Source organism: Pan paniscus, chromosome 11, assembly GCF_029289425.2.
Source record: "Pan paniscus chromosome 11, NHGRI_mPanPan1-v2.0_pri, whole genome shotgun sequence".
Lineage (NCBI taxonomy): Eukaryota > Metazoa > Chordata > Mammalia > Primates > Hominidae > Pan > Pan paniscus.
The window spans coordinates 58070133-58096547 of record NC_073260.2 but is presented as its reverse complement, the minus strand read 5'-3'; the positions used below and the strand labels follow the sequence as shown (position 1 = coordinate 58096547).

The following is a 26415-nucleotide window of genomic DNA, read 5'->3' as shown; positions in this document are numbered from 1 at the left end:
ACTTGAAGGTTTAACTACTTATAATTGTTTCATAATTAGAATTACAAATTTTGAATATTAATTATTTTAATTGGGGGGAGGGGCCAAGATGGTTGAGTAGAAACAGCTGTACTCTGCAGCCCCCACTGAGACAAACATAAACAGCGAGTGAATTCTGCATTTCTAACTGAGGTATCCAGATTCCCTCATTGGTACTGACTAGGCAGTTGGTGTGACCCATGGAGAGCAAGGAAAAGCAGAGTTGGGCGACAGTTCACCCAAGAGCTGCACAGGGCAAAGGGACCTCCCTCCTCCAGCCAAGGGAGGCAGTGAGGGATTGTGCTACCCGCCTGGGGAACTGTGCTTTACCCACAGATTTTTGCAAACCCCAGAACAGGTAATCCCTTTGTGAGTCCACACCACCAGGGCCTTGGGTCCCAAGCACAAAGTTGTGCAGACCCATAGCAGGGGCTCCAGCTGGCAGCCACTTGGGCAGGTACTGAGCTGTAGGAGTTTCTGCATACTCTGGTGGCTCACAGAAATCCAGTGAAGCAGGAGATTCATCAACTCCATGAGAAGGGGGCTGAAGCCAGGGAGCCAAGCAGACCCACTCCCACAGAACCCCACAAGCTAAGACCCACTGGCATGGAATCCCCACTGGCCAGCACAGCACCTGGAGTCTGCCTAAGAAGACCAAGTTCCTGGGGGGAAGGGTGACCGCCATTACTGCGGGTCTAGCCGGTGGTTTTCCCCCGCCAGTGCTAGGGAGACTGGGTGGTTTGCGCTGGGCAGAATTACCCACAGTGCAGCACAGAGGCTGTGGCAGATATACCATTATTGTATATCCAAAGGAATATAAATCATTCTATTACAAAGATACCTGCATGTGTATGTTTATTGCAGCACTGTTCCCAATAGCAAAGACATGGAATCAACCCAATGCCCACCAATGATAGACTGGATAAATAAAATGTGGTACATATACACCATGGAATACTATGCAGCCATAAAAAGGAATGAGATCAAGTCCTTTGCAGGGACATGGATGAAGCTAGAAGCCATTATCCTCAGCAAACTAACACAGGAACAGAAAACCAAATACCACATGTTCTCACTTACAAGTGGGAGCCGAACAATGAGAACATATGGACACTGGGAGGGGAACAACACACCCTGGCACCTGTCAAGGGAGGGCCGGTGGTAGGGAGAGCATCAGGAAAAATAGCTAATGCGTGCTGGGTTTAATACCTAAGTGATGGGTTGATAGGTGCAGCAAATCACCATGGTACATATTTGCCTATGTAAGAAAACTGCATGTCCTGCACATGTATCCCGAAAGTTAAAATAAAATAAATACATAAGTACATAAATAAAATTTTGAAAGACAAAAAAAATCTTAATTGTATGTGGGTAGTTCCCTTTGATTGAAAGTGAGATCGAAATAATTTTTTAAAACTTACTATTCAAAATTTGCAAAACTAAATAAGAGTAAAAGAAATTTACATTTTGTCCCTGGATTGATACAAGACAAAAACATAGTGTGGGAAAGCTGGAGTTGAGGATGAACGAGATTCTGAGAATGAAAATCCCTGGTACATAGCCAAAATTTCAGAACTTCAGATTTTCAAGGGCTATAAAATAGGTAACCTCAAGCCACCATCTCCAACAGATAAAAGGAACCAGGTAATATCTATATTCCAGGGAGAAAGAATAGAAAATTGGCTATCACTGACAAAACTTAGTGGGAAGGAGGGATCTAGAAGGTGGGATGGTGGAGGGATCCCCAGCTTGGGGGGTGGGGAGGGGCTGTGCTTCAGTCTCCCCCTCCCCTGCCCCTCTCCCTCCCCCTCCCCCTCCTGCTGCGCCTCCCCCTCCCTCTGCGCCTCCCCCTCCCACTGCCCCTCCCCAACAAAGGAGCCCTTTGTGACATCAAGGCCCCACCTCTGTGACGCAGGCCTGGGTCCCAGTCCCTAGTCTCCACGGGGATGCCCAGAGCTCAGTTGCTTGAAAGCAACGCACCTATTCACATGGAGAATCTTCCCTTTCCTTTAAAATTACTTAGTGCCTCATCGCTAAACGCCCCCAGCTCCACACCATGGGTGTTGGATATCTTCCTCACCTTGGTGTTTGCCCTGGGGTTCTTCTTCCTATTACTCCCCTTCTTATCTTACCTCCGTTGTGATGACCCACCATCACCATCGCCTGGGAAGAGAAAGGTAAGGAACCCTCAGTCCCGACCCACAGAGCTTGATTCTCTCCTTTCTTTTTATTATTAGTTCCACTTTTCCAAATCCAGTGGAGAGCCTTCTATGATGGGAAGTCGCAGAAGAGACCAGAACATCATCCTTCCAGGGAGAGGCAGGGCAGCCAGGGGTTGGTAGGGGTAGATAGTGTACTGGGATTTCCATCCCAAGCTCTCAGTCCATCTGTGGGGGAGCACAGGAGGCATCAAGGCAAAATCAAACCAGTGGACTCAGCACCAGTAACAGTCATGAGACTGGGGAGGTCTCTGTCCGAGACCAGGCCCTGAGCCCTGGCTCATCAGCCCCTTTCTGGGGCAGGTGGCTCAGGGCCCAGCATCCCCTGTGTGGGGTGATCTGGGGCCTGTGCTGGGCCCCCGAGGGCCTCCCACCAGGGCCTGGTGTCTCCTCTGGTCTCCTGGGAAGCAGAATCCGACCTGACAGCTCAGCAGTGCCTGCAGGCCTGAACTTGGGTGTTCCTGGAGCAGAGGAACAGGGACTGAAGGCGTCCGTGGTGGACCTCATATTGAAAATCCCTCTGTGTGTGTGTGTGTGTGTGTGTGTTATTTTTATTTTATTTTATTTTATTTTTTGAGATGGAGTCTCGCTCTGTGGCGCAGGTTGCAGTGAAATGGAGCGATATCGGCTCACTGCAACCTCTGCTTCCCGAGTTCAAGTGATTCTCCTGTCTTAGCGTCCTGAATAGCTGGGGATTACAGGCGCCCACCATGCCTGCCTAATTTTTGTATTTTTAGTAGAGACGGGGTTTCACCATGGCCAGGCTGGTCTCAAACTCCTGACCTCAGGTGATCAACCCACCTTGGCCTCCCAAAGTGCTTGGATTATAGGCGTGAGCCACCGCGCCCAGCCCCCTCTTGCTGTTTTTCTAAGAAGAAAAGCAGTTTATCATCCATTTAAACATGAGTGGGAGGAAGCACACAGAGCTCCCTGAGCAAGACAGAGAGAGCCATGCGGTTCCTGAGTGCAGCGTGCTGCGGCTGGGCTGGGGCAGAGAGGGAGAGCCGGTCCTAGCTTCTCGCCCTTTCTTGTCTCCCATTGTCATCTTGTCTCTCCGCGTCAGCTTGTCTCCGTACATCATCGTGTCTCCCAGTGTCCAGTAGGGCGGAGGCGGAGGCCCAGAGGCAGGATGAAAAACCACAGTCTGAGAGGTAAGGCTCTGCCAGAGCACACTAGAGTTAATTTGATCTCATCTGTCCCGGAGGGAACTGACTCTGAAGAAGTCAGTTGAAGAAGCCTGAGGTGGGGGCTCCTAGGAAGGAAATCAGAACCCCGGGTCCTTCTCAGATTCCATGCCGGAATGAAGCCATGGTGGGCCAGGGACTGGGCGTTAACCAGCAGGGGGCAGTGTGTGTGTCCTGGGGAGACCAATGCCTGCCTGGATGTGGAGGGGGGTGAGGGGGCCTCCCGCTCCCTGGGAACAGCTGTTCAACTCTGCTAAGGCTGATTCCTCTTTGAGACCACCTCAGTCCTTTCTCCCCACAGGGCAGTTGTGAGGACTGTGGGGGTGGAGGGTCTGTGTGTGGAAGCCCTTTGTGAATGAAAAAGCCCTGTCCTCCATGCCTTGCTATTAACGTCGGGGTCATGTGGCTTTGGACACAGATGGGTGGGGTCCAGGGTCTAATTCCCCGTGGTCCTCCCTAAAGAAACAGCCACTCAGCCTCCTGTGAGATCCCAGGCCCCTCCCTCACTGCCCTAACCCAGTCTCCTGATTTCCAGCTGGTAGAGAGTGCCCAAGAGGCCTGGAGAAGACTTTGGACCTGCTTTCACAACTGCAGAGGTGAGGCACCTCCCCTTCCCTGCATCCTTCCTACCAGGGCTGGGACGTGACCCCAGGGCCACAGGCAGCCTGGAGCTGACCTGGGATGGGGAGACCAGGGGGACAGAGGATGGGAGTAAAACCCTGGGGCGAGGGGTAGCAGGAGAATTGGGCAATCAGGGTGTGGGGTGGTGGAGGGGCTGTGGCCCGAGCACCCACTCTGCCCTCCGGCCCCACCGGCTCCTGGCTGCAGCTCGTGCCTCCTGTCTCCTGCAGCCTCCTGGAGCCACACCTTGACAAAGGTGACTTTGGTCAGCTCTCCGGTCCAGACCCCCCAGGTGAGGTGGGCGAAAGAGCACCTGATGGAGCCTCCCAGTCCTCTCATGAGCCTATGGAAGATGCTGCTCCCATTCTCTCCCCGTTAGCTTCCCCGGATCCTCAAGCCAAGCATCCTCAGGATCTGGCCTCCACCCCATCACCAGGCCCAATGACCACCTCAGTCTCCTCCCTAAGTGCCTCCCAGCCACCAGAACCTTCCCTTCCCCTAGAACACCCCTCACCCGAGCCACCTGCACTTTTCCCTCACCCACCACACACCCCTGATCCTCTGGCCTGCTCTCCGCCTCCTCCAAAAGGCTTCACTGCTCCTCCCCTGCGGGACTCCACACTGATAACTCCATCTCACTGTGACTCAGTGGCACTTCCACTGGGCACTGTCCCTCAAAGCTTGTCTCCACATGAGGATTTGGTGGCTTCTGTCCCAGCCATCTCAGGCCTTGGTGGCTCAAACAGTCATGTTTCTGCCTCCTCCTGGTGGCAGGAGACTGCCAGAACCTCGTGCGCCTTTAACTCATCAGTCCAGCAAGATCATCTTTCCCGCCACCCACCAGAGACCTGTCAGATGGAAGCTGGTAGCCCGTTTTTGCTCAGCTCTGATGGCCAGAATGTCGTGGGGATACAAGTCACAGAAACAGCCAAGGTCAACATTTGGGAAGAAAAAGAAAATGTTGAATCATTTACAAATCAAATGACCCCAGAAAAGCACTTAAATTCTTTGCGGAATTTGGTTAAATCATTGGATGCTGAGCAGGACACCACAAACCCAAAACCCTTCTGGAACATGGGAGAGAACTCGAAACAGCTGCCAGGACCTCAGAAGCTCTCAGATCCTAGGCTCTTGCAGCAAAATTTTTGGAAGAATTATAGCCAGCTTTTCTGGGGCCTCCCCTCTCTGCACAGCGAGTCCCTGGTGGCTAACGCCTGGGTAACTGACAGGTCTTATACTTTACAGTCTCCTCCTTTCTTGTTCAATGAAATGTCCAATGTCTGCCCAATTCAAAGGGAGACTACAATGTCCCCACTGCTTTTCCAGGCCCAGCCCCTGTCCCATCTGGGGCCCGAGTGCCAACCCTTTATTTCATCCACACCCCAATTCCGGCCCACACCTATGGCTCAGGCCGAGGCTCAGGCCCATCTTCAATCCTCTTTCCCAGTCCTATCTCCTGCTTTTCCATCCCTGATTAAGAACACTGGAGTAGCTTGCCCTGCATCGCAGAATAAAGTGCAAGCTCTCTCCCTACCTGAAACTCAGCACCCTGAATGGCCTTTGTTGAGGAAACAACTAGAAGGTAGGTTGGCTTTACCCTCTAGGGTCCAAAAATCTCAGGACGTCTTTAGTGTCTCCACTCCTAACCTTCCCCAGGAAAGTTTGACATCCATTCTGCCTGAGAACTTTCCAGTCAGTCCTGAAATCCGGAGACAACTGGAGCAACACATAAAAAAGTGGATCATCCAACACTGGGGCAACTTGGGAAGGATCCAAGAGTCTCCGGATCTGATGCAGCTTCGGGATGAATCACCAGGGACAAGTCAGGCCAAGGGCAAACCCAGTCCCTGGCAGTCCTCCATGTCCACAGGTGAAAGCAGCAAGGAGGCACAGAAGGTGAAGTTCCAGCTAGAGAGGGACCCGTGCCCACATCTGGGGCAAATTCTGGGTGAGACCCCACAAAATCTATCCAGGGACATGAAAAGCTTCCCACGGAAGGTTCTGGGGGTGACTTCTGAGGAGTCGGAAAGGAACTTGAGGAAGCCCTTGAGGAGTGACTCGGGAAGTGATTTATTAAGATGCACAGAGAGGACTCATATAGAAAACATCCTGAAAGCCCACATGGGCAGGAACTTGGGCCAGACCAACGAGGGCTTGATCCCCGTGTGTGTGCGTCGATCCTGGCGTGCTGTCAACCAGGCTCTTCCCGTGTCCAACACCCACGTGAAAACCAGCAATCTAGCAGCCCCGAAAAGTGGGAAAGCCTGTGTGAACACAGCCCAGGTGCTTTCCTTCCTCGAGCCGTGTACTCAGCAGGTGTTGGGAGCCCATATTTTGAGGTTTTGGGCCAAACACAGGTGGGGTCTACCCCTCAGGGTCCTCAAGCCCATTCAGTGCTTTAAACTGGAAAAGGTTTCATCCTTGTCCCTTACACAGCTTGCCGGTCCCTCCTCAGCCACCTGTGAATCTGGGGCTGGCTCAGAAGTTGAGGTGGACATGTTCCTTAGAAAGCCACCAATGCCAAGTCTGAGAAAGCAGGTGCTGACCAAAGCATCTGATCACATGCCAGAGAGTCTTCTGGCCTCCTCACCTGCATGTAAGCAGTTCCCGCGAGGAATCCCATCTTGGAATGATCATGGGCCCTTGAAGCCTCCTCCAGCTGGAGAGGAGGGCAGTTGGCCATCTATGCCCCTCACGTACAGCCTCACAGGCAGCACCCAGCAGAGCAGGAGCTTAGGAGCCCAATCTTCAAAGGCTGGAGAGACAAGGGAGGCAGTGCCACAATGCAGAGTCCCCTTGGAAACCTGTATGCTGGCAAACCTCCAAGCCACAAGTGAGGATGTGCATGGTTTCGAGGCTCCAGGGACCAGCAAAAGCTCTCTACACCCTAGAGTGTCTGTCTCCCAAGATCCAAGAAAGCTGTGTCTTATGGAGGAGGTTGTTAGTGAATTTGAGCCTGGAATGGCCACAAAGTCAGAGACCCAGCCTCAAGTTTGTGCCGCTGTTGTGCTCCTTCCAGATGGGCAAGCATCTGTTGTGCCCCACGCTTCAGAGAATTTGGCTTCTCAAGTGCCCCAGGGCCATCTCCAGAGCATGCCTACTGGGAACATGTGGGCTTCCCAGGAGCTACATGACCTCATGGCAGCCAGAAGGAGCAAACTGGTGCACGAGGAGCCCAGAAACCCAAACTGTCAAGGCTCATGCAAGAGCCAAAGGCCAATGTTTCCCCCTATTCACAAGAGTGAGAAGTCTAGGAAGCCCAACTTAGAAAAACATGAAGAAAGGCTTGAAGGATTGAGGACTCCTCAACTTACCCCAGTCAGGAAAACAGAAGACACCCATCAGGATGAAGGCGTCCAGCTACTGCCATCAAAGAAACAGCCTCCTTCAATAAGCCACTTTGGAGAAAACATCAAGCAATTTTTTCAGTGGATTTTTTCAAAGAAAAAAAGCAAGCCAGCACCAGTCACTGCTGAGAGCCAAAAAACAGTAAAAAACAGATCATGTGTGTACAGCAGCGGTGCTGAAGCTCAGGGTCTCATGACGGCAGTTGGACAAATGCTGGAGAAGAAAATGTCACTTTGTCATGCGTGCCATGCCTCGAAGGTAAATCAGCACAAACAGAAGTTTCAAGTCCCAGTCTGTGGGTTTCCCTGCAACCACAGGCACCTCTTCTACTCAGAACACGGCAGAATACTGAGCTATGCAGCCAGCAGTCAACAAGCCACTCTCAAGAGCCAGGGTTGTCCCAACAGAGACAGGCAAATCAGAAATCAACAGCCCTTGAAAAGTGTGCGGTGCAACAATGAGCAATGGGGCCTGCGACATCCCCAAATCTTGCACCCCAAGAAAGCTGTATCCCCAGTCAGTCCCCCTCAGCACTGGCCGAAGACATCCGGTGCCTCTAGCCACCATCACCACTGTCCAAGGCACTGTCTTCTTTGGGAAGGTATCTGATTTGGTCAGTCACAAATTCTTTTTTAGCCTTCCCTGGAGAAAAACAAGTCCCCAAGAAAAAATTCACTCTACATAGAGAAAAAATATTTTCTCTCATGTTAGTACATGCGGAACATTTAATATTCCACAATAAACATGGTTTTTTATTCATAAGAGGGTGATGGCTTTTATTTGTGCCATGCTTGGTGTGGGCTTGGTTTCCAGAAGCGACAGGACATGGAGGGATGTTGACAGTGGTGCTGTAAGCCCACCTTCATCCTGAGTTCCTTCACTGAACCTTATGTTTCCATAATACCGTCTTTACACAAACAACAAAAAATTCTAAAAACAAGATGAGAAAAACCTATGAAGGTCCCACTCTGAAATAAGGTTCAACCCATCTTTCCACTACTTACTCTACCTCAAACTTCATGCAGCTGTAGGGAGAAGGTTTGCAGAGATGTCACGGGACTGAACATCTCCATGCAGCCTCCAGGAAGTGCCACAACCGAGTACCTTCATGTGTCACAAAATAGTGAAAGTTTGGGTGGGAGAGTGCTGGGCCCTGAGTTCAGAAGTGGGAGAAGTCTTGACCCTGGGTATCCTGGTGGAGAATAGACAATGTCTGCCCCTGGGAAGCCCCTTCTCTCCCTGACAAAGGCTGGGATGGAGATGGGCCCTCTTAGCTCAGCCAACATGCGAAGCAGAGAGTCCCCATCCCACTGCCTCTCCCTTTCTCGCACTCTGGAGTGGCGGTGGGGACAGACCTTCCAGCTCTGTGCATGTGTAGGTGGGGGCTAGGGGGTCAGGGGGGCAGCCTTCATGGAGGTTGCTGAGGGCCGTGAACTCCCCTGCCCCAGATGAGTGAATGACCCTGCTCCTGAGTCACCGGCCTTTGTCTATCTCACCTACATGTCTCTCAGCTTCAGCGAAGTAGTTCTGGGTGAATGGAGTAGGGTATGCCTGTGTGTGCAGAGGCTTCTGATGGTGGGACTCTGTAGAGCTACAGGGGATGCAGACAGAGAATTGAAAAGGAGGCAAAGTGGTGTGTGTGAGGGAGCCATCAGTGGTGCCGTGAGCCAGGAGACTCTGACATTCCAACCCCTCAGACAGGCCTAGAGGGGCCTAGTGTCTCATCCTGGCCACACCCCAGGGTCTGTCTCTGCTCCAGCTCCCAGATCACAGACCCCTAGAAAAACCATATTTACCCCCAACACAGAGGGTCATATTAGTGAGAAGGCAAAGTGAATAAGGAAGATGAATTTCTTAACATCTTCGATAAGCTTGCACATAATAATCTATTGAACTTTTTTTTTTTTTTTTTTTTTTTGAGACAGAGTTTCACTGTTTTGCCCAGGCTGGAGTGAAGTAGTGCAATCTTGGCTCACTGCAAACTCCGGCCCCCGGGTTCAAGCGATTCTTCTGCCTCAGCTTCCCAAGTGGCTGAGATGATAGGCACCCACCACCATGCCCGACTAATTTTTATATTTTTAGTAGAGACGGGGTTTTGCTATGTTGGCCAGGCTGGCCTCGAACTCCTCGCCTCAGGTGATCTACCGGCCTCAGCCTCCCAAAGAGCTAGGATTACAGGCATGAGCCATGGCGCCTGGCCTACCTATTGAATTTTTTAAAGGATGTGTTGACAATAGGTGGAAAAGCAAGGACTAGAGAACCCCAGGCATGAGTCGAAGTCTGGTGACCTTTAATATACACGTAGCCCCAGGACTGCTCCCTGGGGAAAGGTGGTGACTTACAAGGGCCCAGCAGCTGAGCTGGGGTCACACAGCAAATCTCCCCTGGCTCCTGACATCCTTGCTTGCCCCAGAGACCAGCAAGGGAAGATGCAGGCAGGCAGGATTTGAACATACAAGGGAGCTGGAAGTGACCTGTCCAGAATGGGCAGAGTATGGGCAGGACAGGAGCCGTCCCTGCTGTCTCCCTCTGCTTTCAGCACAGCTTTCCTCCTCTCTGGGCCCTGTCCATATGGGAAAGCAGGAGGTCTCCACAAATCATGGACAGGAGGAGCCAGGTCTCTAGAGGGAGTTTTCTCTGCCTTGTGCCACATACAGGCGTGCAAGAGGCCCAGTTCCGGGGGCCTCATTTCAATGGTGGAGAGGCCAGTGCCAGGCAGTGCCACTGATCTAGATGACAATGGAAATGGCCCTGCCCCCAACATGTGGGACTGGCCGGCACCGGGGTGCAGGGGGCAGTGGGCACAGTCTCCAGCCTGTGGCTTCTCCTGGGGCCAGGTCCTCTCTGGGGCCCGGATAACTGAAGCAGCCTCCAAGGTGGGCCCAGCGGTGACAGTGGAGCCAGGATCAGCAGGAGGAGCTGGGACCTGGAGCAGAGAGCAGCCCCGGTCCTCCGGGAGCTCAGGAGAGTGTGGCACAGAGCTGGGACCCTGACCACTGAGGATGGGCCATGCCTGGCTGCTGCTGGGTTCCCTCAAGAAACCAAGACGCGAGTTCTGGGATGTGGAGGAGCTGGACGTGGAGCCCATGGCTCAGGCCAGGAGAAGCGCCACAGGCAACGCTGAGAGACCAGCAAGAACACAGGAAGCAACAACCCCTTAGCCCTTCTGCAGCTCAGTCTCCCATGACATGCAGCGAGGCCAGCAATGGAGAGACCCACGGAGACCTCCCACAGGAACCTCACAGAGATATCTCCTACAGAGTGAGCACACTGGGACCTCTCACTGCCACAGAGAGAGACACACTGCAGCCTCCACAGAGACCCCACGGAGCTCTCAGAGCCCTCATGGTGCCCCACAGAGACCTAGCACAGAGATTCCCAGAGTCCTCACCCAGAGAACCCCACAGAGGCCAGGCTGAGAGACTTCACTCAGTCCCACAGAGACCTCCCGCAAATGTCAGAGACCTTCCATGGTTCTCACAGGGAAATCTCACACAGAGACCCCACAAAGACCTCAGAGACTTCACACAGAGTCATAAAACAGGGACCTCATGCAGAGACTTATGCAGCTCACTGCAACCTCCGGCCTCCAGCCCCAGAAATGGCACACGGCACCCCCTACTGCCTCACAGAGACCTCTCTCAGAGTCCTCCTCACACAGAGACCTTGCCTGGAGACCTCCCACTCTCCACAGAGACCTTGTATAGATTCCTCACACAGGCCTCGGGTTGCTCCACACTCATTGCCCAGAAACCTCTCACATAGAATTCCCTCAAACATTCCACACAGAGATTCTGTAGGGCTTTCACAGGGTCCTCACACAGGGTCCTCACACAGGGACTTCATATAGTCCATGGTCCCTCACACAGAGACCTAGCACGGAGATTTCACACAGGGACTTCCCACAGAGACCTCTGGAAGATACCTCCCACACAGACCTTCTGCAAAGGCCTCATACTGAGGCCTCACAAGAGGCAATGGAGCCCTCTTGCTGCCCCATGGAGTCCTCCCACAGAGACCTCATGTGGCCTCACAGGCCTCGTACAGAAACTGACTCGGATTTCTTAGAGACTTTCCACCCAGAACTCACGCAGAAACCTCACACTGAGGCTCCACAGAGACCTCACTCAGAGTTCTCACTAGGAGCCTGGCACCGAGGCCTCCCATGCAGCGCTCACACAGCGTCCTCACCATAGGTGAGATGCCCCTCACAGATACTCCTCAGAGATCTGGCCCAGAGGCTTCACAGAGACCTCACATCCATCCATTCTTTAGGGGCCTGAGCAGCCACCTGTTGACACGTCCTTCTCAGTGGATATAAAACCACTCAGCACAGTAGCAGCACAGCCGGGATATCAGTTGCACTCCCCAGGAACCCTGGGACACCCAGATACTGTCAGCATTGCAGTGAAGGCGGTTTTCTGCTTGGGGACATCCTCACACTTTTTTTGTTGTTGTTGTTAATATCGCTGCCTCTGAAAAGAATTATGGATTCCACAGGCAGACCTGCAAAATTCTTTCTTCCACAGGTTTCCATTAGCTTGAATTCTGACCCACAATTTAGAAAATTCATTTTTTTAAATTATTTTTTGAGATGGAGTCTTGCTCTGTCGCCCAGGCTGGAGTCCAGTGGGATAATCTTGGCTCACTGCAACCTCCACCTCTGGAGTTCAAGAGATTCTCCTGCTTCAGCCTCCTGAGTAGCTGGGATTATAGGTGTGCACTACCATGCTCGGCTAATTTTTGTATTTTTAGTAGAGACAGGGTTTCACCATGTTGGCCAGCTGGACTCGAACTCCTGACCTTAGGTGATCCACCCGCCTCGGCCTCCCAAAGTGCTGAGATTATAGGCATGAGCCACTGTGCCCAACCAAAAATTTTTAAGTGAGGAAAATGTTACCAACCTTCAATGAAAGAAAATATCTTATTTGTTCAGTTTGTTATTACCCAGCCAAATTATATCAATGTCATATATTTTTTAAAGTTTGGGGGAGAGAAGACTTGAATTTGAGATGCCTGACTTCTGTACTTTGAAAATATGATAAAAACCTCTAGAAAATGAACCCCAGAAATGAAACAAACCAGCAAAGAGGCATCTGGACTCACACTGGTCTCCCAGGGGACTGTGCAACTAGCACATAATTTCATACAGAACAGCTTGGATCACGTTTGCAGAGTTCATTTTATTTTTAGCAAGCTAATAATCATGCAAAGATTTTTCACAAATAGGTCAAATCTCTAGCAACATTCTTATTGTATCACTTGGAAAAATTATACTTCTTAATAATATTATTTTATTCCTTAAAATGCAGTAATGCCCTCAAATAGTAGTATGACACATGTTTGTCAGACATGACTTAGTCCTAATGTTCCACAAACATAGCTTAAGCAGATGGGCAATTTAAAAGGATTTACTTTTTAAACAGTTCTATGAAACACGCATTCTCTAAGATGGGCAGTAGGGATCCATTTTATATTCATTACAGGGCTAAAAAAGGAATGTTTTGAAATCTTACAAAACAAATTAATCTATGCTTGAGATATATACATAGCCTAATAAAATATATTGAGGAAGGGACACGTTAACATTTGAGTGGAAGAAGGTATACATTTAATCAGCATTTGTATAATAAAAATGAATTATGAATGGCCTCACTAATTATATACGCAGCACTTTCCAAAGGGTGCGCTCTGGTAAGACTACTTACTTCTCATTGCTCATAAGCAAACTGTTGTCCTTGCCTTGGTAAAATCTATTTTAACAATAGCTGTTAAAGCATATCACTAGATTATCCAACGGGATGACAGGGTCACAGTCTTTTCTCTAAGAGAGGTATAGCTGACATCAAGGCTCTTTTAGCCTATTTGTTTCAACAAGAAATCCCCTTTCTATATTCATCATAATTAAAAAATTTTAACTTAATTTTTCCACTTCCTTATAATGTCACTGCATCATAAAATAATGGAATCAACATGGATCTTCAGATTATACATATACATATATATATAGTTTTGTTTTTGTTGTTTTTTGTTTTTTTTTTTTTTTGAGACAAGAGTCTTGCTCTGTCACCCAGGCTGGAGTGCAGTGGCGTGATCTTGGCTCACTGCAAGCTCAGCCTCCTGGGTTCACACCGTTCTCCTGCCTCAGCCTCCTGAATAGCTGGGACTACAGGCACCAGCAACCATGACTGGCTAATTTTTTTGTATTTTTTTTTTAGTAGAGAGAGGGTTTCACTGTGTTAGCCCGGATGGTCTGGATCTCTTGACCACGTGATCCACCCTCCTCGGCCTCCCAAAGTGCTGGGATTACAGGCATGGGCCACCGCGCTTGGCCTATAGTTTTTTTCAACAGCACAACTTAAATAAGTTTAGTTATCAGAACAAAATAGAGTCAATTAGAAAAAAAAAATTCATACAGAAAAATATACTTTTCAAGTTGACTGTTTTAACAGAGTTAAAATAAGTGATTATACTTCAGTCATTTGATTTAAATTTGCTCAGAGTGGCCAGAAAATCTAGAAACATAGAAAATGTCCATACTAAATAGTTGATTGCTGTGACACGTTGAATGTGCTGTTCCTCAATAATAATTCATAGTTCAGTAATCTACGCAAAATTGCAATGAACAATGTGCATTAAAGCAACATTTCCATCAATCAGTGTATATTCATCTGCCATATATTGCCTCAGATGATTTGAGTGTCTAATTTCACAGAATAAATTTGAGCCTTTACCCCAGAAGAAATAATCAACAGGACTCAATCTATTAAAAAGATATTGACAATATTTCCAGGCTCTATTAACATCTATATTTTATTTTTAATTAGATTCACCTAATTCAAAGCTTGTAAATATTTTTACCATTTATATGTGCCCAGATGAAATGGATATCAATAATTAGATAATGGAGAAAACAACAAACACAGATCTTCTTTGTTGTTAAAATATTTTACGTCAGAGCACTTTGCTAGAAATAAAGTAATTTTTAATCTCCAGGCAAAAGACTGTCTAAATGACATTCAGAATGTATTACAAATTTAGATTTAGAATAGATTTATGTTTAAAACAGGCCTCATACTGCTTTCAACAAATTGGGCACTACAGAACAGAATGTGGGGAGGGTGACAATGATGTGATGACTTCTTAACACTGAGCAAAGAAGCAAAAAACAAGTTGTCTTTCTACAATGTTGATCCCTAAGAGTGATTTCCCTTTATAGATTGCAATATAATTCCAGTTGCATTGTTATTATTTTACAGAGAACTCCCACAGAAAAAACTTTCTGGAGGTTTTCCCCTATATACACACCTACATTCTCTGCCATGCTCACACCGTTGGCAAAATATGGTGCATCCAGCCACAGACCATCAAGGGGCTTGATAATTGCCTCCTCCATATACCTTCTGAGGTCGGTCAGGTTTATAACCATTCGTGTAACACAATTCATCCTTATAACTGGGCCTATGGCCTTGTGGCTTGTCACCTTTTCCAAGCAGGTGCTTGTCATCTTGGTTGCTCAGAGGTTTGCTGTGGCATCTTCCCTCACCTGCGGCCGGGCTGGCCTCCACCATGTTGCAACCAGAAGAGCCCACTTCCGTGGGGACAGAGCTTCCGTGCTCTCCACAGCCACGTCACGCTGCCGCTGTGCAAATGATGCCAACTGTAAATCCCAGAAAACTGCAAAATAATGCTGCGCCAGGCACAGTCAGTGAGGATTTAGAGGATGCTAACGTCTTTCCTAAGAAACGTGGGTGACATCGGCCAGGCACGGTGGCTCACGCCTGTAATCTCAGCACCTTGGGAGGTCGAGGCGGGCAGATCACGAGATCAGGGGATCGAGACCATCCTGGCTAACACGGTGAAACCCCCTCTCTACTAAAAATACAAAAAAATTAGCCGGACATGGTGGGGGCGCCTGTGGTCCCAGCTACTCGGGAGCCTGAGGCAGGAGAATGACGTGACCCCAGGAGGCGGAGCTTGCAGTGAGCCGAGATCGCGCCACTGCACTCCAGCCTGGGAGACAGAGCGAGACTGCGAGACTCTGTCTCAAAAAAAAAGAAGAAAAAGAAAGAAAGAAAGAAACGTGGGTGACATCACTCTGGTTCTAATCATTTTCGTGCTTCAGCTGCCCCCACTGGATCAGTGTTTCTGGTGAAACGCAATCAGTTTTCGGAGGGCCTCACCCTCCTTCACTGTAATGATGTTTGCAGTTCTTTCTTTCTCCTCTATGCCGAAAATCCAGAATTACCACCCCCTGTTCCCCATGGTTCACAATCTCAACCACGTTTCTCCAGTGACCACTTCAATTCACACAGCCATCCCTCAGTTCAAATATTGCCTTTGAACATCATGAGCAAGACCACGGCTCTTTGTATTTCTGCCACAGTTTCACACCAGTTACAGATTATATACATACTTCACGTCAATAAGTTTATTTTGTAAAGTGTGGTTTCTGGAGTCAGATGAACTCTCCACCTACTTGGTCTGTTACTTGGGCAAGTCATTTCTTGCCTAGATTTACCAATTTGTTAGAGTTATATGACTTTACTCCAAAATATTTTATTCTGTGAATTACATTGCTTTTCTTATTTTTTAAAAATTGTAAATCTAGGGATTTAGGCTTGGTTGTTTTTTTAAATATCAGTACTTATCTAAACAAGTATTTGAAAATTTTTCTTTTTTCTTTACGTATTTTAGAAATCTGGCCAGGCACGGTGGCTCATGCCTGTAATCCCAGCACTTTGGGAGGCCAAGGTGGGCGGATCACCTGAGGTCAGCAGTTTGAGACCAGCCTGGCCAACATGGCAAAACCCCGTCTCTACTAAAAATACAAAAAAATTAGCCGGGCGTGATGGCAGGCACCTGTGATCCCAGCAACTTGGGAGGCTGAGGCAGGAGAATCACTTGAACTGAGGAGGCAGAGGTTGCAGTGAGCTGAGATTGTGCCACTGCACTCCCGCCTGGGCAACAGAGTGAGACCCCATCTCAAAAATAAAAAAAAAAGAAAGAAATCTGTTAACAGCCTTGCTATGAAGACATTTTTGTCTGTTTCTTTTACTTTGTGTACTTATTTAATATTAAAACCTGTATTATTGCTCAGCAAAGAGGAGAATTGTTTCCTTGGAGGAAAAAAAAACATCCTTAAGAACTTACTAGTTTAAAGCTGAGCATCTTAGATTTGAAGGTTGCCTTACCTTTTTAAAGATTTTTTTTATGAGTTGATAGGAAGTCCTAAAATCTTAGGAACGGAAACAATTGAGAATTACAAGTCAAATCATTGAAATGGAGCCATCTGACAGTTTATGTGTTCTGCTGTGCCAGTAGTGAGTGGGAACAGTTTCTATGTGGGAATATAATCAGGGTCCTGACTACCCCTAAAGGAGCTCTTTCTTGTTTGGTGTGAAGCCAATACACCAAACCGAGAGTGAGTATCAAACAGTGTGGGCTTTTTTCAATGGCCATGGAATTGCAGAAGTGGGAGCATAGCCTGCAAATCAACTTCTCAGAGCCTGAGAACTGAGGATTCTTAATGAAGGGGCTGGGTATACAGAGGAAAGGGAGAAATATTCATAGCTTTTCTTGGGAAGGGAGGTAGGTTTTTTTGGAATCAAAGAGCCACCTCTTTTCTGCCTGTTTTTGGTCTCTTCTGGCCATTGTCATGGTGATTGTCAACTGTCAAGGTGCCAGTGGGAGTGTCGTTTAGCATGGAAATTGGATCATAATGAAGCTAGAGGTTTTTCAGAGGTCAAGCTGCCATTGCGGATTTTGCCAGCTTCAGCCAGTTTAGTCCTAAGAAGGAACTTCTGACCCTAGACATCCTGTTTTCTAAAACTAAGCAGTTAAAGCTGAATGGGAATTTAGCTCTGTCACATAGGCATTGGTTGGGCAACAAAAGCAGGGTAGGGCTCCAGCTAAGCCACGTAGGCACTACGGATGGGCAACAGAAAGGTTGGTTTCTGGGCAATTCAGAGAAACCAAGGACAGCTACCCCCAGAACTCAGAGTAGCCAACTGGGCTGCTCACAGGAGATGCCTTAACTGAAAGGTGATCAGACTCCACAGGAGACCCAGAGAAGATGTGGAGGGAGCTCAGAGGCTGTCCTGGAGGAGACGTGGAGACAGCTCAGAGGCTGTCCCGGAGAAGACGTGGAAAGAGCTCAGAGGCTGTCCCAGAGAAGACGTGGAGAGCTCAGAGGATGTCCCAAACAAGAGAGAGCTCAGAGGCTGTCCCAGAGAAGATGTGGAGAGAGTTCAGAGGCTGTCCCGGAGAACACGTGGAAAGAGCTCAGAGACTCAGAGACTGTCCCGGAGAAGACATGGAAACAGCTCAGAGGCTGTCTGCAAGAAGACGTGCAGAGAGTTCAGAGGCTGTCCCAGAGAAGACATGGAGAGAGCTCAAAGGCTGTCCACAAGAAGATGTGGAGAGAGTTCAGAGGCTGTCGTTACTGCTGCACTTGGCTGTTTTTCTTTGGATAATTATTGCAATCAATTTTAGTAATTCAGGTGTTAAATCACAGTCAAGCACCTATTTACCTAGTGGTGAGTTCCTTTATGTTGTGAGTTCAATGTCATTTGTGGGGACTGTGGTCCAGGGAGGTGTTGGGAGGATGAAGTTTTTTCTGAGTGACTTCGCAAACATAAAAGTCATCTAATGAAGATGCTAGAAAAGCAAATATCCTAACTTCCTAGTCAGAAAAATGTCCAACACCATGTTTATTTAGGGGCAAAATTACGTATTCAGAAGAATTTTTCACAAAAAAACAGTGGTGGGAGAAAATTACACATCTGGGCCCAGCAAGTAAGACTTTCCCTTCACAATTGTGCTGTGGGATCCCAGGCCTCGGGGGGCTACTGCCGTCACCGTCCCCAGGCTGTGGGCCCCTTTGTCAGCTGCTCTTCTGAAGGCAGGTCTCCTGTCCATGCCTTCCCCTTTGCTGTCCGGATGGAGATTGGAGACGCAGCATCATATACAGCTGACAGGTGTTAACCTTATTAGCTAATTCTGTTTCACGGGACATGATTTATACACTCCATGGAAATGCTTCTCACTGCCTTTTTTTACCACTTCAAGGTAGAAGTAGGTAATAGTGCTAAAGTCATCTTACTAGAATAACAAAGTCCATGGTTTGTTGTCCCTAAAAATATTTGTATTAGTTTACTAGGGCTGCCATAACAAAATACCACAGACTGAGTGGCTTAAGTAACATAAATTTCTTTTTTTCTTTCTTTCTTTCTTTGTTTATTTATTATTATTATACTTTAAGTTGTAGGGTACATGTGCACAATGTGCAGGTTAGTTACATATGCATACCTGTGCCATGCTGGTGTGCTGCACCCACTAACTCGTCATCTAGCATTAGGTATATCTCCCAGTGCTATCCCTCCCCCCTCCCCCCACCCCACAACAGTCCCCAGAGTGTGATGTTCCCCTTCCTGTGTCCATGTGTTCTCATTGTTCAATTCCCACCTATAAGTGAGAATATGCGGTGCTTGGTTTTTTGTTCTTGCGATAATTTACTGAGAATGATGATTTCCAATTTCATCCATGTCCCTACAAAGGACATGAACTCATCATTTTTAAGAAAATGTGGCACATATACACCATGGAATACTATGCAGCCATAAAAAATTTCTTTTCTCACAGTTTTGGAGGCTGGAAGTCCAAGATCAAGGAATCAGCACATTTGGTCTCTTCTGAGGCCTCTCTCCTTCCCTTGCCAATGGCCACCTTCGTACTGTGTCCTCACATGATTGTCTCGTGGTCTGTGTGTGGTCTCTGTCCACATCTCCTTGTCTTACAAGGAAATCAGTCTTACTGATTAGGGCCCACCCATATAACCTAATTTTACCTCAATTACCTCTTTATAGGTCCTCTTTCCAAATACAGCCCTATTCTGAGGTACTAGAGGAGAGGACTTCAACATAAATTTGAGGCAACACAATTCTGTCCGTGACAATTGTCCACCTTAGTTTTATGGTGAACCAAGGCTGTGAAAAAGACTTGACTTGGGGCCGGGCATGCTGGCTCACGCCTGTAATCCCTACACTTTAGGAGGCCAAGGTGGGTGCATAACCCAAGGTCAGGAGTTCAAGACCAGCCTGGCCAACATGATGAAACCCCATCTCTACTAAAAATACAAAAAGAATGAGCTGGGCTTGGTGGCGGGTGCCTGTAATCCCAGCTACTCAGGTGGCTGAGACGGGAGAATTGCTTGAACCCGGGAAGCGAAGGTTGCAGTGAGCCGAGACTGCACCACTGCACTCAAGCCTGGACAACAAGAGCGAAATTCTGTCTAAAAAAAAAAAAAAAAAAAAAAAAAAAAAGACTTCACTGAAGGCAGTGACCTAAGAGTGAAGCTATAACAGCTGGCAACTGTTCCACAAGAAGGTGCAAAGCCCCTGCAGGCCTGGGAAGGTGCAGAGCCTGCACCTCAGATTTGACTCCTCTCATAGAATCATGGAATTTAAGTGAACCTCTTCCAGTATTAGGGAATCTTGAATGGAAACTCTAATATCTTAATCTCCAGTGTAACAAACTTTTACTACATTGTTCTCATGATGACAAATGTCTCATCAGAAAATGGCTTAAAAGTATAATTATTATGAAAGCAGACTGGCTTATTTAAAACAAACATAATCTGAAAACTGTAATCTAAAAAGTAAACATCGATATATATATATATATATATATATATATTCATTCATTCTCTTTGCTTTGAAACTTTCACTGAATGACCTTTGTCCGTTTTATCGGTCACCATATTTTAGTGGTGCTGTGCAGTGACTTTTGTAGAGTAATATCTCTCAAAGTGTGCAATGATCAATATTGTGTTGTCAAAAGATTCTGTAGTCAAAGAAGTTTGGAAAACTTTAATTTTTTGATTAAGCAAAGCAAGAAGTCTGAGTTTCATTTATTGGTTTACTATGAAAAGTGTTAGAGGCTTTATGATGTGCAAGAAGGACATGTGTCATAATATTTCTCAAACCTATTTGACTTCCAATACTTGCTTTTTTGTTTTTTCTTCTTTTGTGGAGAAATTTCAAAAACTTTGGAAAATACTTTTTAAGTGAGATTCAGGAGTTTGATAAGTAAGATGACAAATACTAAAAATATACACTCCAAATATAGACACAATGAATACTAAATAAACTCACTGTTTTAGTCAACATTATTCAAGGATATCCAAAGTTTTTCATGGCATAAAATGCACTTTTTCTTTTCAGTAATATGATACATGTGATATTTCTGAAAACTTAAAAAAAAATCATCATTTATATGCTCTCTTGTCAGTTTCGTGCTGTATTTTTGATGTAGAAGAAAGAATTTGGTATCTTCTCAGGAATACATTGTCACATAAAAATATGTAAACTCCTTCAGATAAATTCTCACCTTCTGCAGAATGAGTCAAACAGCAGGGGGAGAAGCTGAATCTAGTGTTCGCAGTGAGTGACCTGTCTTCCTCAACACTGTCATCTCATCCATTGTCTTGGATGCTCAAGAAATGGAACTATATAAATGTGGCTTCTGGCCTTCATATATTACAGTGCCAAAGCTTCAAAGAACCAGTTTTTATTTAATACTTACTTTGTTTCTTTGCATTTTTTTTCAAAAATACAATATGTTGTTATTAACTATAGTGACCATGTTGTGCGGTAGATCTCTTCTTGAATATTTTCCCCTCTCCTAAATGAAATTTTGAATCCTTTGATAAACATCCCCACTCCCCACCCCAAGTCCAGCCCCTGGTAACCACCAGTCTACTCTCTACTTCTATGAGTTTAGCTTTTTCAGATTCGACATAAAAGTGAAATCATATGGTCTTTCTGTGCCTGGCTTGTTTCATTTAACATAATGTCCTCCAGGTTCATCCATGTTGTCACAAATAACAAGATTTCATTATTTTTTATGGCTGAATAGTATTTCATTGTGTATATATACTACTTTTTAAAATTCATTCATCCATTGATGGACACTTACATTGTTTCCACATCTTGGGCTAATATATAAATAAGATTTAATGTATATGATGTTGCAGATATCTCTTCGACATACGGATTTCATTTCCTTTGGATATATACCCAGTAGTGGGATTGCTGGTTCATATGGTAGTTCATTTTTAATTTTTGAAGGAAACTCCATGCTATTTTCCATGATGCCTTTCCTTCAAATCTTCTCCAACACTTGTTATATTTTGTCATTTTATAATAACCATCCTAACACGTATGGGGTGATATCTCAAAGTGTTTTTAATTTGCCTTTCTCTAATGATTAGTAATATTGAGCATTTTTTATATGCCTGTTGGCCTGTATGTCTTCTTTTGAAAAATGTCTATTTGGATCATTTGTCCATTTCTTATTGAGTTATTTTTGGTTGTCTCTTCACTCTGCTAGCACCTATTTTGTATAAGACAATAATGCTCTTACATTTTCAAAATATACAGAAGATAAAAAACATATAGTAAGTATGATACTTGAATTGCAGTGAGACATTTAAAATTTTCCAGGAAACAATTACTGTGTTTTATGGTTATAAGGAAGAAACATGTACATCATTTTGGGGAAGAAAAAGAGAAATTATGGAGTGATAAGTTTAAATTGAGAAAATATCAACAAATACAATATATGAGAGAGGCTCTAGGCATTTCATTTACAAAAATATTGTCCAGTGTTTGTATGTGTGATGTGTGCTTGTTCCCTCTTTCCATATCTATCTCTGTCTGTCTTTCTGCTATGGTTTGAATGTATCCTCCAAAAGTTCGTAGATTGGAAACTTAATCCCTCTTCTCTCATGAATAGATTTATGTCAGTCCTGCCCTCATGAATGGATTAATGTCACTAGCATAGTAGTGGGTTCCTTATCATAAGCCCTTTTGCTCTTGCTCTCTCACTGTGTGATGCCCCCTGTCATGTTGTTAGGCAGCAAGAAGGCCTTCTCCAGAGGCCAGCATCATGCTGTTGGCATTCCTAGGCCTCAGAGCTAAATACATTTATTTTCTTTATAAATCACTCAGTCTGTGGTATTCTGTTATAGCAACAAAAATATTAAGACACTCTTCCTATTTCCCCTACTCTCCTTCCTCCACCCTCTTTCTTACACACAAAATGTTACTGAAATACCAGGAGTTCAATCTAGGTTCTGTTACTTGCACACAGAAAGCCAATCACTGAGACAATGAATATTGCCAAGGAAGAAGGCTTTAATTGCATGCTACAGCTAAGGATATGGGATATCAGTCTCAATTAGATCTCCTCAACCAGCCGAAATTAGCGGATTATACAGCAAGGAAGAAATGTAACTATGAGCAGGAAAACAGGAACTAGGGAGGGCTAAGGAAGCAATCATGACAAATAAGGAATCTGGCATCTGGCATCTCATTGTCTCGACACAGTGGTCTGATGAATTTCATTTCTTTGATACTTTTTGAGAGAGCTGAGAGTCCATTTCCTGAGGAAGAAACTCAGAGAAAACAAATGTAAGTTTCAAGCTTCAAGACCAGAAGGATTTGTTTCTATGTTTATATTTTTAAAATCTGTCTGTGGATCTATTGGGTGCATTTCAAAAACACATACAGAGGAAATCCCAGGCACTGTGCTAGAATTGGGAATACAATGGTGAGTTCAAAGAGGAATAATTTTCCTATTCTCATGAAGCTAATAGTATAGGATAGAGAAAGCAAACACTAATCAAAGAACCACACAAGCATAAGATTGCAACTACAACTAAAAACCATAACCATTCAGTTAAGCTAAGGAGGCCACCATTGTCACCCTTCTCTTAACCTTTAATAATGTATTTTACAGGTAAAATCCTTAAGTAAGTCATATTTGGTTGGGAAGATCAAAGAAATCACCCAGTCTCCCACATCCGAAATTGTGCAGTCTGGACTGTCAGGAACAAAAGTGAAAGAGAGACATCATCAAGGCCGGGCGCGGTGGCTCATGCCTGTAATCCCAGCACTTTGGAAGGCCAAGGAGGGCGGATCATGAGGTCAGGAGTTCAAGACCAGCCTGGCCAATATGGTGAAACCCTGTCTCTACTAAAAATACAAAAATTAGCCAGGCATGGTGGCAGGCGCCTGTAATCCCAGCTACTTGGGAGGCTGAGGCAGAAGAATCACTTGAACCTGAGAGGCAGAGGTTGCAATGAGCCAAGATTGTGCCATTGCACTCCAGCCTGGGAGACAAAGCGAGACTCCATCTCAAAAAAAAAAAAAAAAAAAAAAGAATGACTAAAATTAAGAAGATTGATGATTCCAAATATTCGTAAAGATGTAGAACAACTAGAACTCCCACATATTGCTGATGAAAATGAAGAATAATACATTACTTTGGAAAATACTTTGGTACTGATTTACCATATGACCCCAAAATCTCACTGGTAGAAATTTATACAGGAAAAATGAAAACATATGCTCACAGAAAGCTTGTATACACATGCTTATGGCAATAAAGTTATTTATAGTTGCCTACCAACAAGTGATGAACAAATATATTTTAGTATCTTGATACTACTTTCTAGCTAGAAAAGGAATACTACTAAGCAAAAATAGAGGATGAAGTAGTAATATACATAACATAGATGAATTTAAAAACACCATGCTGATTGAAAGAAAACAATTATCAAATACACAGTGTAATATTCTATTCACAGAAAGTTTGAAAACAAAAAACTATAGTCTCTGAAAGAAAACCATTGGTTGCAGGAAGGTGGGGATTCATTGGCCACAAAAGGGACTGAGGAAACTTTTTATGGGTAATGGAAATATTTTATATCTTGATTGTGGCACCAATTATACAACTGTATGTACACATTTGTCAAAATTCTAATTGTATTATACACAACATGAGTGACTTTAACTGTCTATAAATTATATCTCAATAAAATTGGTCTTAAAAGATATATATATACACACACATAATTTAATATGTATTTTATATATATCTCTCTCTCTCTTGACAATGGAGTGAAATGTACTCTTTTTTTTTTTTTGAGATGGAGTCTCGCTCTGTCGCCCAGGCTGGAGTGCAGTGGCGCGATCTCAGCTCACTGCAAGCTCCCAGGTTCATGCCATTCTCCTGCCTCAGCCTCCTGAGTAGCTGGGACTACAGGCACCCACCATCACGCCCAGCTAATTTTGTTTTTGTATTTTTAGTAGAGATGGGGTTTCACCATGTTAGCCAGGATGGTCTTGATCTCCTGACCTCGTGATCGCCTGCCTCAGCTTCCCAAAGTGCTGGGATTACAGGTGTGAGCCACCGCTGCCCGCCTGTGAAGTGTATTCTTGTGGTTACATTGTCACTTAGCAAACATCCAGAATGCTAAATATCCATATTATTTCTCTTGTTTTGCCTTTCTCTCACTTTTTCTACAAGCACCATTTTGAAGAAAGCCTCATCAACTTTATTAATTAGATTTGTGATCATTTGAAGACACAGAAGATTTTCTTCTGCAAAATATAAAGTCTTCTTTCATCTGCTCTCGTGATCCTTTTATTCTTCTGCCAAGTGATGTACATTAATTGATCAACTGAGTTATGCATGCATTTACTTTTTCACAGATCTTTGTTATGCCTTTACTAGTTCTATGCTAGGGATATGGTATGACATTGAACAGGATCAATATGGTCCCTGCTTTCACAGAGCCCACACCTAATGTGTGGTTAGTCAGAACACAGTTACACAAACACAAGTGGGAAATAATTATAACATCTGATAGATCTGAAGTCAGTAGAAAAGGTATTGAAATGGAGAAATAGAAAGGGGCCTCGCTTTGATAATGAAATCAGAGACAGTTTCCCTGCAACTTCCTTGGAGGGCAAAAGCCATGTCCTTTCCTTCTCCTACCCCACCACTGACCCCAATAAAATACCGAGAACAGAATTTTCACTCAATAAATTACCTTAAAATGGATTTCAAAATATTTATAAAGCACATTTGTGTCCATTAAAGTATGAAAGGACATGTATTTGGAGCATAAAACCCAGTACATGATGGAAACATCACATAAATGAGGATCAGGAATCTAATTATGTAATGGGAAAATTTAAAAGAAATGTCAAGCTGGATAGAGTGTATTCTAAGAAAATGAAAACATGTATAATAGCTAAATATTTGGCATTTGAGTTTGGGATGAAAAAATAGATGTAAAAGAAACAGTTTCCTTAATTAAGAATTTAATTTTGTGGGGCCGGGTGCGGTGGCTCACACCTGTAATTCCAGCACTTTGGGAGGCCAAGGCGGGCACATCACGAAGTCAGGAGATTGAGACCATCCTGGCTAACATGGTGAAAACCCGTCTCTACTAAAAAATACTAAAAATTAGCTGGTCGTGGTGGTGGGCACCTGTAGTCCCAGCTACTCGGGAGGCTGAGGCAGGAGAATGGCGTGAACCTGGGAGGCAGAGCTTGCAGTGAGCCAAGATCGCACCATGCACTCCAGTCTGGGTGACAGAGCAAGACTCTGTCTCAAAAAAAAAAAAATTAATTTTGTCCTTTGGAAGGAGAGAAAGAAAAGGCAGTTCACGTAGACCATCACTTGCCTTTTTTAGTTGCAGCAAATGCCAGTTTTTAACCGGATATGTTTGCAATGTGTGAGTTCTTCTCCAAGTGCTAGCTAGGATGAGCTTCCATACACCGCACCCCCAGCTGTGGTAATGCTTTACTCATAGCCTGTCTCTCATCCATCTGCCTGAATTCCTGCAGAACACAGTTGGACCAGCAGCTCATATTTAATCTTCTCATATGATATTAACATCACTGGTCTCCATTTGTTATTTACATCTTAAAGCCTCCAGGCTGTAATTGTTTTACCACTGTATTTCATTATTTAACAGCCACTACTTTTATGGAAAAAAATGTGTTTACTCCTGTATCTCATCTTAATGTTTCACTAACTGCTAAACTCACATTTTTTGTTCATTTGCATTGTTTCGAGAATCTAGATTGTATTTGTCTTTGGAAACAGTCACAGCCACTTCCAGAGGTCATTTCCCATAGACCCCAAACTTCTCTTCTCCCAGCCTTGGA

General features: G+C 45.4%; 2 protein-coding genes across 3 annotated transcripts; both read left to right on the top strand.

Moving 5' to 3' along the window:
- The first annotated feature begins 1902 nt into the window (after window positions 1–1902).
- Window positions 1903–8182, top strand: LOC129393074 (spermatogenesis-associated protein 31A7). Of its 2 annotated transcripts, XM_055091854.1 has the most exons (4): window positions 1903–2195; window positions 3301–3388; window positions 3957–4017; window positions 4273–8182. In XM_055091854.1, the coding sequence occupies exons 1-4, from the start codon at window positions 1965–1967 to the stop codon at window positions 7997–7999; spliced, it is 4107 nt and encodes a 1368-aa protein (XP_054947829.1). In that variant the 5' UTR covers window positions 1903–1964; the 3' UTR covers window positions 8000–8182. The 2 variants fall into 2 exon arrangements, with proteins under 2 accessions (XP_054947829.1, XP_054947830.1); XM_055091855.1 differs by having other exon boundaries at window positions 2053–3586; window positions 4273–8150.
- Window positions 8183–17139: 8957 nt separating this feature from the next.
- LOC100986896 (protein FAM74A7) lies at window positions 17140–24562 on the top strand. Its single transcript, XM_057303177.1, has 2 exons — window positions 17140–17928; window positions 23192–24562. Exons 1-2 carry the CDS (start codon window positions 17466–17468, stop codon window positions 23206–23208), a joined length of 480 nt encoding a protein of 159 aa, XP_057159160.1. The 5' UTR covers window positions 17140–17465; the 3' UTR covers window positions 23209–24562.
- Window positions 24563–26415: the final 1853 nt, after the last annotated feature.

Coding starts and splice junctions, on each gene's coding strand:
- LOC100986896 (XM_057303177.1), top strand. CDS start 17,466: ATGTGGAGGGAGCTCAGAGGCTGTCCTGGAGGAGACGTGGAGACAGCT.
- LOC129393074 (XM_055091854.1), top strand. CDS start 1,965: ATGCCCAGAGCTCAGTTGCTTGAAAGCAACGCACCTATTCACATGGAG. Junction 2,196..3,300: donor CATCGCCTGGGAAGAGAAAG/GTAAGGAACCCT, acceptor TCTCCGCGTCAG/CTTGTCTCCGTACATCATCG. Junction 3,389..3,956: donor GAAAAACCACAGTCTGAGAG/GTAAGGCTCTGC, acceptor CCTGATTTCCAG/CTGGTAGAGAGTGCCCAAGA.